General features: G+C 44.0%; 1 protein-coding gene across 1 annotated transcript in view; it reads left to right on the top strand.

The window, feature by feature from the left end:
• maml3 (mastermind-like transcriptional coactivator 3) overlaps window positions 1-15,774 on the top strand; it is a 107,312-nt gene that overhangs the window by 48,586 nt on the left and 42,952 nt on the right. The window contains exons 2-3 of the mRNA XM_084339664.1: window positions 6,268-7,014; window positions 8,447-9,391. Coding sequence (XP_084195790.1) covers window positions 6,268-7,014; window positions 8,447-9,391 — 1,692 coding nt within the window. The remainder of the gene's footprint in view (window positions 1-6,267; window positions 7,015-8,446; window positions 9,392-15,774) is intronic.

Raw genomic sequence — 15,774 nt, 5'->3', positions numbered from 1 at the left:
GACTAATCTTAGGGCCCGGACACACAAAACCGACATCAAAGAACTAGAGGTGACAGAGGCTGACTGTTGCGTTGCCAAAAAGTTGCACTTGAACACATCGTAAAAGACTACAGCCGATGGCCAACCAGCTTATACATTCTGCCCCAGTGTGAAAGAACATACCTCTCAATACCACCAGGTCTGTAATCATCATTCAAAACGGGAAGACATTGGACTGCTGATATACAAACTGTTGTTATGATAAAACAGTGTTTTTGACATAATACTTGCTACTATAGCCACCTCAACAAAAATGTGTCTGATAAAAAGTGTCAGATGACACTGGCGAAGAGGTGGAGGTGAAACCACACAAAATGGGTAAAATCATAGATAATACAGTGTCAGACATGAGGGGTTTTCCCTTTCTTTTTCTGTTTCTCTTCTCGTGCACTGATTCCTTAGCTGAACAGCCATTCAGAGTGATTTCCTTCACTCACTAACCCTGCCGCCGATTCTACTTGCTCAGTTGGCCATAAAGCCACTGACGAGACTTAACTTCTGCAACGGTGTGGGTCACACTACAACAACTAGAACCACGGACGCTCACCGACGGTGCCGACATTGGCCAACCATCGGCTTGGTGTTATGGTCACATCTTAGAGACCCTACAACCGAACAGTACCTTTTACTGGCAGGAAAGGTGGATGCATGCCAGAGCGTTTTGCCACAACCCATCAACACCACTCACACACAGCCACACACACATTTACTTATTAAAGACCTGTTTGATTTAATTGGCTCATTTCACAGTCTAGTGGGCCAGACCAGGAACAAGCGCACACACACACTCACGAGCATGGTACTACACGAAGGAAACCAAATGAAATTTGGACAGTTCTGGCCGATATCTGTGGGTGCGTGCTACCTGTATCTGACAGTCTGACCGTAGTCACTGTGCCACTATCACCTGATTGGTGCACTAAACTCACTGACCATGTCATACAGTATGTTTTATTGTTAGCATTAAAGCTCAGTTTGCGAGTAAAGCTCGGTTTGTGACGCTGGGATCAGGATTCATGTGTAAAATATTTCTGCCGCGGTGGACTTGTAGAGTTCTCAGCAAGAGCTTAATGGATCAGACATACTAGTATGAAACAAAAATGTCCAAAAGCGTTTCCCCATTTTTACCATAGACTTACTGTTTTCCAGCTCCTGTTTCAACACGAAAATTGCCCAAAAAGTGAAGGTGTGCCATATTTGGGTGTGTCTGGTAAACTCCCGTTGGTTATTTACTTTCTCTTGTACATTGGTCATCACCCTGTAGTCACTCAGTGTGGGTTGATGGCCCTTTTCAGACCTGGTATCAACATCTGTCCTGAGTGATCCAATCACAAGTGGATAGCTCGAAGTACACACATCCCAAAACACATTTGAGTTCACCACATTCAGAGGTGGTCTGGGCCACTTGTATAACCACATTCTTTTAGCGGTGTGTGAACACACATTTGCCCTGGGCCACACTGAAGGACTGCCTACTATTTCATAACATTATTGATGGTAAACATGTCAAATTTTTGCAAATACAGTAAACAGTAACCAATATAGGCTACTTCTGTGTCGCCCGTGGAGAAAATCTCCAGACGCCCTAAAAAAATAGCTTAATTTTGTGAGCTGTTGAGTAAAGAGAGGCTTTATAAACTTTGTGAAGCCTGTCTATGAAAAACTGTAACTATTTGGGCCTTATTGTTAATTCAGCAAATGTTACACATGAATATATTTCTTTATTTGTGTGAAGAAACATTATCCATATCTACCAGTGATGTAGATCTTTATATGCATATAAAGTGGGGAAAAGTGAAGTGAGATACGATCACAAGTGGTAACTTGAGACACGTGGAGAGGCATGTTACTGCAAGGTGTGAGATGACGGACATAGAGCTGTCCACTTGCGATCGGATCTCTCAGGACGGATGTTAATAACAGGTCTGAATTCCCTATGTGTCACATGGCCACATCCTGCCTATTATTGGCAGGACTGACTGTCCCCTACAGTCAGTAACGAGAAAAGAGTGAGGAGATAATGTGGCGTCAAAGGAGAAAAGATGGAGAGAATCAAGGACAGTGAGAAGAAGGGGCATTGACTTAATATAATGCAAAGAAGATGCTGTTGGGATGTGACTTATGATCAGGTTTACGACACCTCCTGTGATAAATCTCAGGAGGGATACAGCATGTTCTGTGATCCTATGGACAAAAGGTTTCTGTTGTCGAGAGGCTTGTCTGCGAGACACCTCCACATTTAATTTGTAGCATGAAAAAAAATCCCCATAACCGTCTCGACATGGACATGTTCTTATAATATTGAGACTCTGGTTTGAATTCGATATGATGCTCAACCTTTAAAGAGAGGGAGTAAGTGAGCGAGAGGAGGAGGAGGAGGAAGGAGGAGGATGCAGCGCACAAAGCACCAGAGCAGCAGGTTGCTATAACAACAGCACCTTAGTGGTTCCATCTCTCCTCTCCCTCCCTCTCCCTCTCTGATCACCCTCTCATCGTTTGCTCCCCGCTGTCATTTGGCGCGCTATGCCTCTCCATCAAGCCACCTATCTCCTCCCTCCCTTCCCCAACCTCCCTCTTCTCTCCCTCACCGTCTCTCCTCCTCTTCATCTTCATGTCCTGGTAGCTCCTCACACTCAGAGGAAAAAGACCTTCTGCCTGACAAATAAATCCCTTCTTCCTCCCGTATGTGTGTCTGTGTGTGTGTGTCTCTTACTTTTGTCTCTCCGTATCTTTGTCATTGTCTCTCTCTCTGTGTCTGTTGTGGGAGCCGACAGAGGAGCAGTCAGCAGGTGTTTATGTCAAAGAATACAGAGAAAGACGCAGGAGGGGGAAACAAGCACCGCTCTCTTCCCTTTTCTCTCTCCTGTCTTTGCTCTTTTACATCCTCTCGTCCTTTTTTTTTTAACTCCGATGCTCTTTTCCCTCTGCTCTCGCTAAGCACTCCAGCTTGATTAAACTACTTCAAAATTCTTTGTCTCTGACTCTCCATATCTTCTTCTCTCGGCTCTGATTTCTCCGACACATGCAAACACTCTCGATTCAGGTGTGTTTTATTGCCGTGATTGCTGAATGAATAAAAATATTGTCAGTTCCCCATGCATGCCAGGTACATTACTGTAATTCAGAGGAGTAATTAGGTTGCTAATTGTGCTCAAATAAAACAAATGATTAATTAACTGCAGTTAATATGAAGTATTTTGTTCTGGCTCACAGTTTTGTCATTCATCCTGTCAACACTCCCTCAGGCTGCGCCGTGCTGACTCATACAGTACTGAGCAGACAGAACCACAGTCCGTCTTTCTCTTTCTGTCTGGATGTAGTTCTCTATTTCTTTGTTTCTGTTTCTACATTCAGGATTTTATCAATAAGGATTAAGTGGTTATGATTTTTTTAACGGTTGAGTGTGTATGCAAAACCTGTGTGTGCACGTGTGTGTGTGTGTGTGTGTGTGTGTGTGTGTGTGTGTGTGTGTGTGTGTGTGTGTGTGCACATGTCTGTGGGAGGGTGCTACAGTTCACACCACCTGGATAATTATGGGAGTTTTTATAGGTGGGCTTTGAAAGGCGAGTCTGTTATTATCAACATGAGTCACTGGCATTTAGGGAAAGCCTGTCGCACATACACACACATATGCATGCACAAACACACAAACACCCAGACTCGCACAAAAACCAAACCCGCATGCAGGAGACCTGAATTATTTAAACCCATTGATTGCAGGACCACACACACAAACACCCCGAGTTGATGAAGCCGTGTCGTGACAGTGGAGATGTGTGTTTTCCGGTGTTTTTCTCAGTTGTTCCTCTAATGGCTACACCAGCATAAGAGTTCAAGTCACACACACACAGAGACAAACACACACACACTGTAGTTTTGGCTGTCAATACTAATAGTGTTTATCATGCCATAAATATAATTAGGCTGACTGTCAGTCATCGTGGAGAACAGAGGGGGAAGCAACCTGACAGCCCCACCCCACACACACACACACACACACACACACACACACACACATTCACACACCAGTAGACCAAGAAAGTCAAAAAAGGATGATTTGTGTGTTCTGCGTTGTGGTGTGTGTGTTTTTTTGTGATGTGGTGTGTGTGCACGTCTGGCAGCTTGAGTGGGTCCACCTCAGGGTCAGAATACAATCTGAATATATTTTGTCTCTTGTTCCATCTGAATAACAAAGAGCTAAGCGTGCATTCGCACACATACATGTATCAGTGGTTCTTTCTTTGTGTGTGTGTTTGACTCTTTCACATGTGACAGCTGAGAGTGTGGATTGTACAAAATATTTCACTGCTTCTCGGCTCCTTTCTTCACAGAAGACTGTTTGAAATGTAGATCTGCAGGATGCTCGTACTGTATGTAACCTGCAAAGTGCTCCAATCAGTGTGCGGGGCTATGCATTTGTATGCGTGTGTGTATAGTGGCTGAGAAGAATGAGTTTTCAGTGGAGGAAGTGTTCAGTCAGATAGCACAATGAAATATATATTTTCAGAAGGTCACTCCATGTATTTCTTTTCCTATGGAACTATTTAATCACGTCCTTTAGTAAGCCAGCTGCTTTTGAAAAATATTTAAAGCTGGTTTTCTTTCAGAAATATTATTAACTAAAACAACATCAATGAAGCATTAAATGAACAGTCTAATCTGCTTTCAAATGCTCTTCTTTGATGGCCCCTTAAGAATAGTCTCTCACTTTATCTGGACTAAATGTAGAAAAAGAAACATTAAATAATACTGTAAGTATAACATCCATTCTCACAAACCTTAAATGCTATCCTATACCACTGATTTTACCATTACGATCATCTTTTTTGTATGATTCCCAAATTCTGCTCAGATTTGGGTCGGAGCGCAAAATCTGCACCCTGGGAACCTTTCATAAATGAGGTCCCTGCCTCCCATCCGTCATTTTAATAGCATCTACCATTCCTCTGCCAACTTCATTAAGGTCTGAAATTAACAAGAGTTAGGAGTAAAATTGAGATTGAGAGTTTATTAAATTGCTCACTCAATATACAACTAAGCATTTGCGATCCCTCGCACCAACATTTTACTGAAGCACTGAGTCTCTGAAGTGCTGCTGCTGCTCAAAACTCCATGTAAGGGCTTGTAGAGATGTAGTCAAAATCCTGTCCAAACCCTCTTAACACCACAGAATCTCAATGACATATTTTTTTGTACATTTCTTTGCCAAAGGAGGTGTAAACACTTCATAGTTCCAGCCAAGCATTGGTTCAAGTATAGGCCATGTATCATCAGTCGAACAGAATTGTTAGCTTACTGTTAGGCTAGCCCCCTGCTGACAATTATATATCAGGTTTCTAAATTCTCTGTTTTTCGTGTCGGCACTACAATGTGAGATTTCCGTATTTAGTATCCATTTATGAGTGTTATTGAAAACCACATTTTAGGTGAAAGAAAACACCTGCTCAGTGCAGAGAAAAGGCCAAAATGGAGAGAATTTAAATCTCTCACGTTGGCATGGTCTTTCTGTGCTCTTTGTCTCTTGTGTCTACGTCTCAGTTTTTGTTTGCTGTCCCCCCCATACCTCCTCTCCTCTCCAGTCCAGGTCTATGATAGTGATTACCTTAACCGCCAGCCAGCATTCGTTAGCACCCTGTCGTTATCTCGTCTGTGCCATGACAGAGGCAGCGAGGCTGTTAAGTTAAGCGGACTGTGCGGACGCTGCCTATAGCAAGGCTAAGAATGGGGTGTGGATTTAGATGGGGCAGCTCATCCCCCCATTGGCTGATGCTAATAATGGGGAGAATAGTACAGAAGGAACTAGCGGTTCTTTTGATCTTTTCTTCTCTCCTCAACAAAACCTTGAGTCCAGCCTGCTGGGACTGCTCATAGAAAGGGCTACCAGTCTTCTCATTGCTTTCCCCCATGTTTACTACTTCAAGCACTTCTGCACACATGCATGTTTCCTCTGTCAGAAGTCATTATAATGATCATTATTTCAGTCACATTGAATCTGTTCTGAAAGTACAATTGATTTGTCTTGGTGATATTTTGATTTTCAGCTCACCTCTTGCATTCTCATGATAGGTTTTGATTTGTGTGGAGAGGAAGCAGCCTTATTGATTTGGTCTCATTTTGTTTCCATTTTTAGCACCCTGGATACCACAGAAAAGTTTTCATATTGCTAACAAGTCCCATCTCTGGTGCTCCTCCAGTCCTAATCCAATTTCTCTTTCCTGTTTGTTACAGCTCCAGGAGACTGTAAAGAGGAAACTGGACAGTGCACGATCGCCACTCAATGGAGAACAGAACGGCATCTGTGATGGAGGCAGCTACTCACCAACTACCAAACGGGTACGGAAGGATGGCTCAGGTGGTTTGGACTCGCTAACAGGTCTCCCTAACAACAACAATAACAACAATGTACCACCCATCTCTCCACTGCATCACCAAATGGACATTAAGCCCATACTTGGTGGGCCCAACACTTCCACAGGAAACAACACTACAAACAGTAATGGCAACCATGTAGGCCAGGCATCAGATGAGCTGGGGAAGAACGGTGGCAGCCATCTATCGGACATGAAGCTGAATGGTGCCCTGCCGGACCTGGAGGACAGCTTCAGCCTGCTCAAAGACCTGAAACAGGAGCCACTTGATGACGGAGGCGGGATGGAGTCCTCTGATCCCCAGTCTCTGTCCAATCAGAACAAACTGTTCTCGGACATCAACCTCAATGACCAGGAGTGGCAGGAGCTGATCGATGAGCTGGCCAACACTGTGCCAGAGGACGATATGCACGACCTCTTCAATGAGGACTTTGAGGACAAGAAAGAGGCAGAGTTTGGCAGGCCAGCAAACAATCAGACACCAGGCCCACAGGAAGCAGCTGGGAATACGACGGCACCTGGAGGGGGGGTGGCACCTGCGGCAGCCCTGCCTCCTCCTCCTCAGCCTCCACAGGGAGGCCCACAGGTTCCCATGGGCTCACCACAGGTCAGTACTGAGAGGGTCAACATGACATGGCAGGGGTATTTAACCCTCATCTGTTGTGACCAGCTTAGGTGATTCAGTCACATATTGATACTTGTCTGATGTTTCCTCTAAAGGCAGAATTACAGCACATTTGTTGGTGTGTAACTTTAAATGGAGCACAAATTATGCACAAATTAAAATGCTTTAGTTGTAACAGAAACAATAGATCGACATGTCATGATAGCAAAACTGTGTATAATCTGCATTCACAGTACAAATTAACGTGTTCAATCCTTTTCTGTGCAAGGATTCAATACAATGAGTAGAAACTGCTTTTGAAAATTGTTTATCCGTTGTGATTTCTTGTTGTTTCTGCCTTTTGATCCACTTTCTTCAGTAATCTGATAATATGAACTGGTTTTAAATTTAAAACCATGAATTAATATGAATTAATATATTTACATGGTTGTGTCATTCAGTTTACTCTTTCTAAATTTCTAATACATGAAAAAAAAAACTCTTGCAGGCTGTTTCAGGGTTATAATATAGTTGTATAAGCTATCTGTGCGGTATTTTGATCAAAGACAGATGGCTTTCAGCCAGACTACAACAGCGCTTTAAGTTATGAACAGACTTTTGTGAACATTGTAAGGGCTTAACTTTTGTGAACCAATATTACCCTCCAGTTCCTAAATGGTCCAACCAGGTCAGTAAACGGAACAAATATAGATATTTTTTATTTATGTATATATAGTTTATATTAATAAATGGAAATGGCTCTGCAATGAGTAATATCAGTCTCTCTCTGAGAGTGAGATGAGATAAATGACTGTCATATATGGTTTGAAAGTATGGACCTTAAACAAGGAGGCAATAGCCTTATTTTTGCATAGAGATTGAAACCAGGGGCAGACTGGTAACCTCGTTCTCTCCATGGTTCACAGATACACCTACCGACTAATCCAAAGATGTATGATTAGCAAGTTGTTTCTCATTTATTCAATATTTACACAAACAAAAAAATATAAGGGGAACAAGTTGTGAGTTAAGGGAGAGTCGCATGTTGTGACCATTTCTTGACGACCTACAGTTAACATCCATCCAGTGCTCTTGTGTAGTGTCACTGGCTGTGTTGCCAGACACAGCTGGCGTGGTGAGCAAAGGTTTTGATAAAGGTCTCTGTACAGGCTGAATGCTACCAAACATTCTTTGAAGTAACTCTCTCTAAAGCCACAAACTGTCATTTTTACTTTGCCGTTTGTGTACTGACCAAACAAACAAAAGACAAAGTGTAAATTGGAAAGTTTTAGAGGTGTTGACGGGCATTGAACTTCCAGGCTAGCTGTTTACCCTGTTTCCAGTCTTTCTTCTGAGCTAAGCTAATCTCCTCTTGATTTTGTGTTGAACTATTTATTTAAGAGTGGGATTGTTTTTGTGTTTGGACTCTTCTCAGGTCCGACCATCATCGTCAGGCCCTCAGTTTGCCACCACTGCCAATGGAACGCCTCCACAGCAACCTTTGCAGCAGTCTCCAGCCGTTGCCATGGCATCAGGTTCCCCATTGCACAACTGCGTGGCTCGCTCGCCTCAGACCCCAACCCAGGCTCAGACGCAAGCAGTCTCTAGGCCTGGGAATGGATACATGATGAACCCAGGCCCAGGGGTCAGTCAGGCGGGCACAGGACCCGGAGCGGCAGGGGTCCCCCCTGGAGGTCAGCCTGTTGGGCCAGTGACACCTGAACTCTCTCCAGCAGAGCAGCTAAAAGCAATGGCTCAGCAACGTGCTAAACTGCTTCAGCAGAAGCAGCAGCAGCAACAAGCAGCTAACTGGTCTCCTGCAGGTGCTCCAACCAGTCCCTACAACTCTGGTCCCTTTAACCAAGACAAACCCAACAGCCCCATGATGTACCCACCGCAAGCCTTTAACACACCACAGGGCCCTCTAGTTGCTGGGATGGCCCCTAACAATGGGCCCAAAGCCCCCATGAACAACTACCTCCCTCACAACCACATGGGCATGATGGGCCAGCAGCAGCCAAACAGCATCAACCAGAACGCCCTGTCCAAACAACAGCAGCAACAGCAGCAGCAAACAGCAGCCATGTTGTCCTACAACAACACCAAACCGCTGAGTCACTTCAGCGGCAGCGGGGTTGATCACTTAGGCCAGAGGATGACTCCACCCATGGGAGGGAACAATCAGGTGAAGAACCCCATGATGCCTCCTTACATGGGTGGTGGTGGAGGCGGCGGCCAGGGCGCAGGGCCAGGGCAGACCCAGGGGCCAATCCCAGGGCAGACAGCCCACCTGAGTGAGGAGCAGAAGAGGATGTTGCTGATGAAGCAGAAGGTGTTGAACCAGAACATGCCCTACAGCGCCATGCAGCCTCATGGACAGGTAAGAGAACTGTCTGATGCTCCCCACAATAATTTTGGCAAAGTTGTGTTGCATTGCATTGGCGCAGTTCACGTGTAGTCAATGCTGTTGCCTTTTCAGTTGGTCTAGGAGGAAGGTTTCCTTCAACTGCGGTTGGTCTGGAGCTTGAGTCGTTCTTCAGACGAAAACAAAGTGTAGAGATGAGTGTAGATGAGTGCCATTTTTTAGGCTGATGGTGTTATAGAACACTCAACCCATGACCTTGGGAGGAGAGTGAAAAGCCCTCCAATTTCATCTCGTCAATCCATGAGTAGCTTTATGAAAGCTAGCTGTCCACTTGAGGTTTCCAATAAAATATACTTGGGACTCCATCTTGCACACAGAATGGCCAATACCATTCAGAAATAAAAATACAACCTTATTTAAACAGTTGACCGGAACGGATTACATAAAACAGATTGCTGTTTTTTAAAACCTTCCAGAGGTGCAGCCAGGGAAGGTAAAATGGCGGTAGTTGCCCCAGCAACAAGCCAGGGCTGGGAATAGGCATAGGAAAATGGCCTGTCGAGAGTGTATTGATGCCTCTGCAACACTAGCAGCACTGATAGCCTCCCCCCACTCCTCCTTCCCCAGACACACAAGCGCATGCACTCACACACCACGCCAAACACCAAAGCTAAACGGCTCCTTAGCTCATATCCCCAATCTGTCACAGCTGACTGATGGCTGAGATTGGGCCACTAAGCCAAGCTAGCTGCTGTCATTACCGAAAGCCCACCTCGGGCAGTTTGTTTCCTGAGCGCAGGGACCAGCACAACCCACTCTGAACGCTCCAGTGGTTTAGCCAGGTGTCAGGTGTCCTTAATAATCCACCGGACGGAGGACGTTAAGGAAGTGTGGGTGAACTATACTTTAACAAATAAACACCTACGCAAGTGAAAGCTCACACTTTTCATGGTGTTGCTCATTATCTCAGGGCCATTGTATTGTCGTCAATAGAAAGAGTGTGTGCTGGTATGTGCACGCTTGTTGATGATGCACTTGTCGATGCTGTCTCCTTCTACCTTTATCTCTCTGTCTCTCTCACTCTGCCTCCCTTGTGTTCATGATATGGCTACAGTCAGTCAGTCACCTCCTCCTCCTCCTCCCCTCTGGTGATCTCTGCGTCTTCCGTCCTGCTCCTCCTCCTCCTCCTTCCTCCCCCTCTCCTCCCTCTCTCTTTCTCCCTCTGCCAGAGACACTCAGCACCAATAAAGGAGCAGATTTATTAATATGGGGCCTTTGTGGCTGCTGCCTGGAGGGCTGTGTGTTTGTGTGCGTAAGAGAGTGAGTGCGGGTCCGTGCACATGTATGTTTGTGTGTGTTTCATAGATTTGGGGGGGGGGGGGGCGGTAGAAGGGGGAGGAGAGATTTATTTGAGTGAGCAGAGGAGAATTGGAGACAGGGAAGAGAGAGGAGAGGGATGTGTGGAGAAGAAAAAAGAACGACTTAAAGGAGAAAGGCAAATGCAGAAAGAGGGAGATTTATTGTAGAGTGAGGATGGAGCATATTAAAAAGAAAGTCAAGGGCCTGGAAAGGGAGAAATAAGTGAGCAGTGCAGAGTGGAATGTCTGAAATGCAAAATACTCACTGTTCTACATGCATCTAGCCCGATTGCACTGACTCTCTAATCAGCTTATTTTTAGTGAATAACCACACAGGTCTCAAATAACATTAGCAAATCAACTATAACAAAGATGACTGTGCTTTTCTTCAAGTATTTTGTCATAAGCCTCTTTCACATATGCAGTTTATCTCTGAAATGTTCAGGAACATTTTCTACATGGGATCATGTATGAATGGGAGCAGGGATCGATATTCAGGGAATCTGTATCGTGAATTTCCCACCACAACACCGTGTAACAATTCAGAAACAATGGCTGTGTTGTGAAGGAAAGCAGTAACATTGTAGGGACAAGCTCGTAAAGGGTTATGTCTCTCAGACGAAAGACGCTTTCCCATGGACCAAGCAACCAAACACAAGACTCCACTGATGATGTATTTGAATCCACTTTCTTGACTTCTGTCCAGTTCCAGCTATTTTAAATGTTCCTAATTATTAATCCAATGCTGTTTCTGATTCAAGAAGATCATAAAAAAAGCATCACTTGTCTCACAATCTTGTTGACTACTAAATACATTACAAGAACACTGCTACTGGACAAAAACATCTCCTCGGCTGCCATGTTCCTGAAGAGATGTCTTCTGCCATGTATAGTACATCCGGCCTTGCCTCATCTTCTTCTGTTGAGTTATACTGCGGTTGGCAACCTTAAGTGTTGCATTACTGCCATCTGCTGGACTGTCCCGTGCTCCATATAGTCTGGCATTGCCATGGTATGTTTGAAAACGCATTGTGTCAGCTAATGCCGTTTTTCCATTACATCTGCCGACCTGGCTCTACTCGGTTTGACTCGCTGCGGCAGCCCAGCGCGGCCAGGATTTGCATTTCGATCACAACTGGGCTACCTGCTTGAAGGTGTGTCTTGAACCAATGATGCGCTTGTCCTGAACCCCAGCAGTAATATCGAAGAATCACCGCTAACAAAGTGGCTCCACTAATTCAGTTACACGTTTAATTTCCTATAACTTCTTAACAATAACAGCTCCTCGTTATTTAGTCATTTAAAATAATTTATTATGAAGCAGCATTACAGGAAACATTGCGTTTTCACCAGCAGTAACTAAACATGACTCCCAAAACAGCTGAAAGTGAACACGATGAAACCATAAAACACAGCAGATGTTTGAAAGTTGCAAACAGGATGAGAGAAACTAAAGAGATTCAATTAATGCGACAAAAGTACTGAGAGCTGGACACACCAACTTTCAAAAACGTCTTTCTCTCAGGTTCATACACAGACATGAGTTGAGTATCGATTAGAGGGGGAGACCGCAGCCTTCTTGGGGGTGGGGCGGGCCCGACTTGGCCCTGCTCCGGGGTATGTCCCCCGCCAGCGCGGCCCAGCTAACCTCGGTGCAGTAAAACTGGTGATGGAAGAGCAAATTGGCGCAGCTCGGTTTGACTCGGCGCAGCCAAGAACGCTGGTGGAAAAATGGCATAAGTCCCTTTTGTGTGTCCCCTGAGACTCTATGCCTCTTGTATTTTGCGTCATTTGGCGTACCACTTTACCAGTAAGTTATCAGTTAATGATGTTGGGCTATCAAAGGAAAATGAACTGATATAGCTGCTTGTGTGAGTAGTGAAAAAATCCAAGCAATGACTGTAAGACTTTCCCAGTAGTTCACCGGAAACTATGTCCGAAAGAGTCCATAATGTTCATTTATTAGGGATGCGGTGGGTGCAGATGAGCTTTAAATCAACATCTAAACGATGAAGACAAGTAGCACTTATGTAGGGGTAATACTCGAAGGGGAAGTCCATCAGTTTTACACAAAAAGCTCAGTTTACTTGGAGTGTAAAGTTTGAAAGATAACATAAGATAAAAACATGCTATCAAATAGATTTATTGGAAGTTTTTTGGAGTTTGATCCATTCAGGGGACCAGCAGTCCAGATATCTCACTTTCTGCTGTATTAATATTGGTGATACATTTTTAAATCCATCTCTCATAAATCACCTAACTTTATTGAAGTGCAATACAAATTCTCTGGAGCACTCTTTTAATGGAAAAGGATTTTAATACTGAAGTAACTTAATTAAAAGCACCGTTACAGAGGTGGGTCATATTAGATGTAATGCTATTGGCAATATTTGTCAGTCTAAAAGGAGGTCTTGGCAATCAGCTCTTTAATATGAAGAGTTTTCAGACCATCTGTGCCCAAATTGTAGGCGCATAACAAAAAAAGGACAAAAAGCTGCAAAATCCTTCAGTATGTCAAGGTGAGAAATCCTAAAAATAATGACAGCATATGCCAAATGCTACAAACAAGGCGGTGCTGCATTTACACGCTGAAATGAACCAACAGGAAAACAGTAATGCTCATTTTCCCCACATTAGATCTTTAATTGCTTGGTCTAGTTGTGGTATTAGACAGACACTCCTTTCAAAGAAAAAATACATAGTAAGCAGGCTTGGTTATAATTATTGCTTTTAGAGCTAGCATTTGGCTAAGCAAACAATTGCAGTATTAGCAACAGCTAGCACACAGAGATCTCATGACTCAATAACAATTCCTGCCTCAGCCAAACATATACTGTGTTTATAGAACACCCTTAATCATGTCACACTCTTTGTTGTTCAGTTCGTAGGAAGAGCCTTGGCTGGACTGTTCAGGCAAACCCATGTCTGCTAAATCTTTTGAGTACCAGTCAAAGCTAGGCAGGATAACAAAAGATTTATATGTTTGTGTTTGTATGTATATTCCTTGTTGTGGAGTAATTTGTGCTGATATGTTGTTATCCCCTGAGACACTCTTGGTAATGGTGTTTGTGTTGGGGTGAAGTGATACTAGCTGTGTTTGGGTTCTATTTTCTTTGTCTGCATTAGCGCATGTGTACATTAGCCTTTGGCTTTGTGTGTGTGTCGGTGTCGTCTCACAGGTGGTGCTTATACGTCGCCGTCTCTGGGCTGCGTCCTGTGTGTGTGTGTGTGTGTGTGTGTGTGTCTAGGCTAATCCAGTTAGCAGCTGCTCGGGGAAACTTCAGCCTCGCTCCTCAAAAGCTCGTTAGTCAAGCTTTAATTGTTGCTCCCTCGCTTTGCATATCGCCATGACGCTAATTTATGCCCGTTGTCGCGGTTACCGTCGCCACGGTGGTGGATGTCTCTGTGGAAGCAGCAAGTGGGGGAGCAAAGGCGCGTGCGTGAGTCTGCCGAAGATGTTTGTGTGATTTGTCTGCGTGTGACGGATGATGCGGTCGCCTCGCTGTGTGTGTGTGTGTGTGTGTGTGAGACAGGATGATGGTGAGACGGATGTGGCTTGTTGCACAAGCGCGCGTGCAGCTGTGTGAAGTTGGCAGCGCGGGGGCGGGTCTCCGGGGTTATCTGAGTGATGATTGGATGAGAATGGATTGACAGGTGTTGGCCTCAGAGGAGGGCTTCTGGTGTCATCCTGATAAATTGGGGCGGGAGGTTTGACTGTGTGTGCGTGGAAATCAGCACGTGTGTGCTCGTGCATGTAGGAGATCATGGTGTCACACACCAACTGCAGTGCACCAAGGAGCCGATCCCAGTGCTAATAGCCCTGTGAGTCACGACACCAGCCCCCTCACACATGCACGCACGCACACACACACACACACACACACACACACACACACACACACACACTCTCTCAACAAATAAACAGGCTTTGAAAAACACCCACAGGCGTACACACTCTCTGCCAAAGCCCCTCCTGCTTTCTACCTTCTCCACCCCTCTCTCTCTCTCCAGAGGTAAAGCCCCTCTCATCATCCTCTCTGCTCTTTCTCATCCTTTTCTCCATCCTCTTCTACTAAGAACCCTGACCTCCACAAGGTCTCAGAGGTGGCAGACTTAACAGACACACACACACATATACAGAGCCAGTTTCCCAATGGGGGTCTCTCACGTGCTGAACTACAACCTGACCAATCCACTGGATGATATTTTTGTCTGATGTTCGCTTATAACAGATGTTATGTGTCAGTATTGTATATGATGGAGTTTGGAGTATGTTGGAAGTTTGTATCAGTAAATGACGGTGTCGTCTCTTATCAGACATGGAAAACAAACAATCTAATGATTCGCGTGAATTCGAAACTCGGTCTAACAATACAGTGCTTTGTGCTTCAGCAAGGGACAGCTGTAAAACACTATGATTTAATCGTCATTAATAAATGGTAAATCTATAGTTAATTAGACTTTAGTCAATAGTTATTTCACTGTTAAGAATGAAATGCTCTATTAATCATTTATTAAGAAATTGTAAAGGTTTATAAACATCAGTTGTAACTTTATAATGACCAGCCAAATAATGTTTATAGATGAACTGCACAGTAGTTATTACTTATTGTTATGTACTAATTATTATAATCTTTCTCTACTTGACAAAAAACAGTTGCTTAATAAATGGTTTAGAAAGCATTTCATTGTTTGTTAACAGTGAAATAACTGTAAACTTAAGTTTAATTACGGTCCAGTATCAGCCAAGAGTGCTGCAAGTTTTATTGATTTCCACTGTTTTCTGCATTTTTTTTGTCCATGACAAACAAAAATGAAAGCTATTATTGCATGTGAATAAAACAAAAGAGCTCCTTGATTTTTATTTTTGTTAATCAGGTTCAATATTTATCTCCAAACCAGCACAGGCTTCTTTTTTGAGGATAGAAAAATTATGATAATTCATATAAGTCACATAGCCTATTTTAAAAGTGTCATTTGTTTTGTTATTTCGTTGGAAATAATTCTCAGGTATCAATGGTGTCATTCATATCAGAAAAT

The sequence above is a fragment of the Pagrus pagrus genome, assembly GCF_965226575.1.
Source record: "Pagrus pagrus genome assembly, chromosome: 2".
In the NCBI taxonomy this organism is placed as follows: Eukaryota; Metazoa; Chordata; class Actinopteri; order Spariformes; family Sparidae; genus Pagrus; species Pagrus pagrus.
Note: the sequence above shows the minus strand (reverse complement) of the source record. Positions and strands in the feature narration are given on the sequence as shown.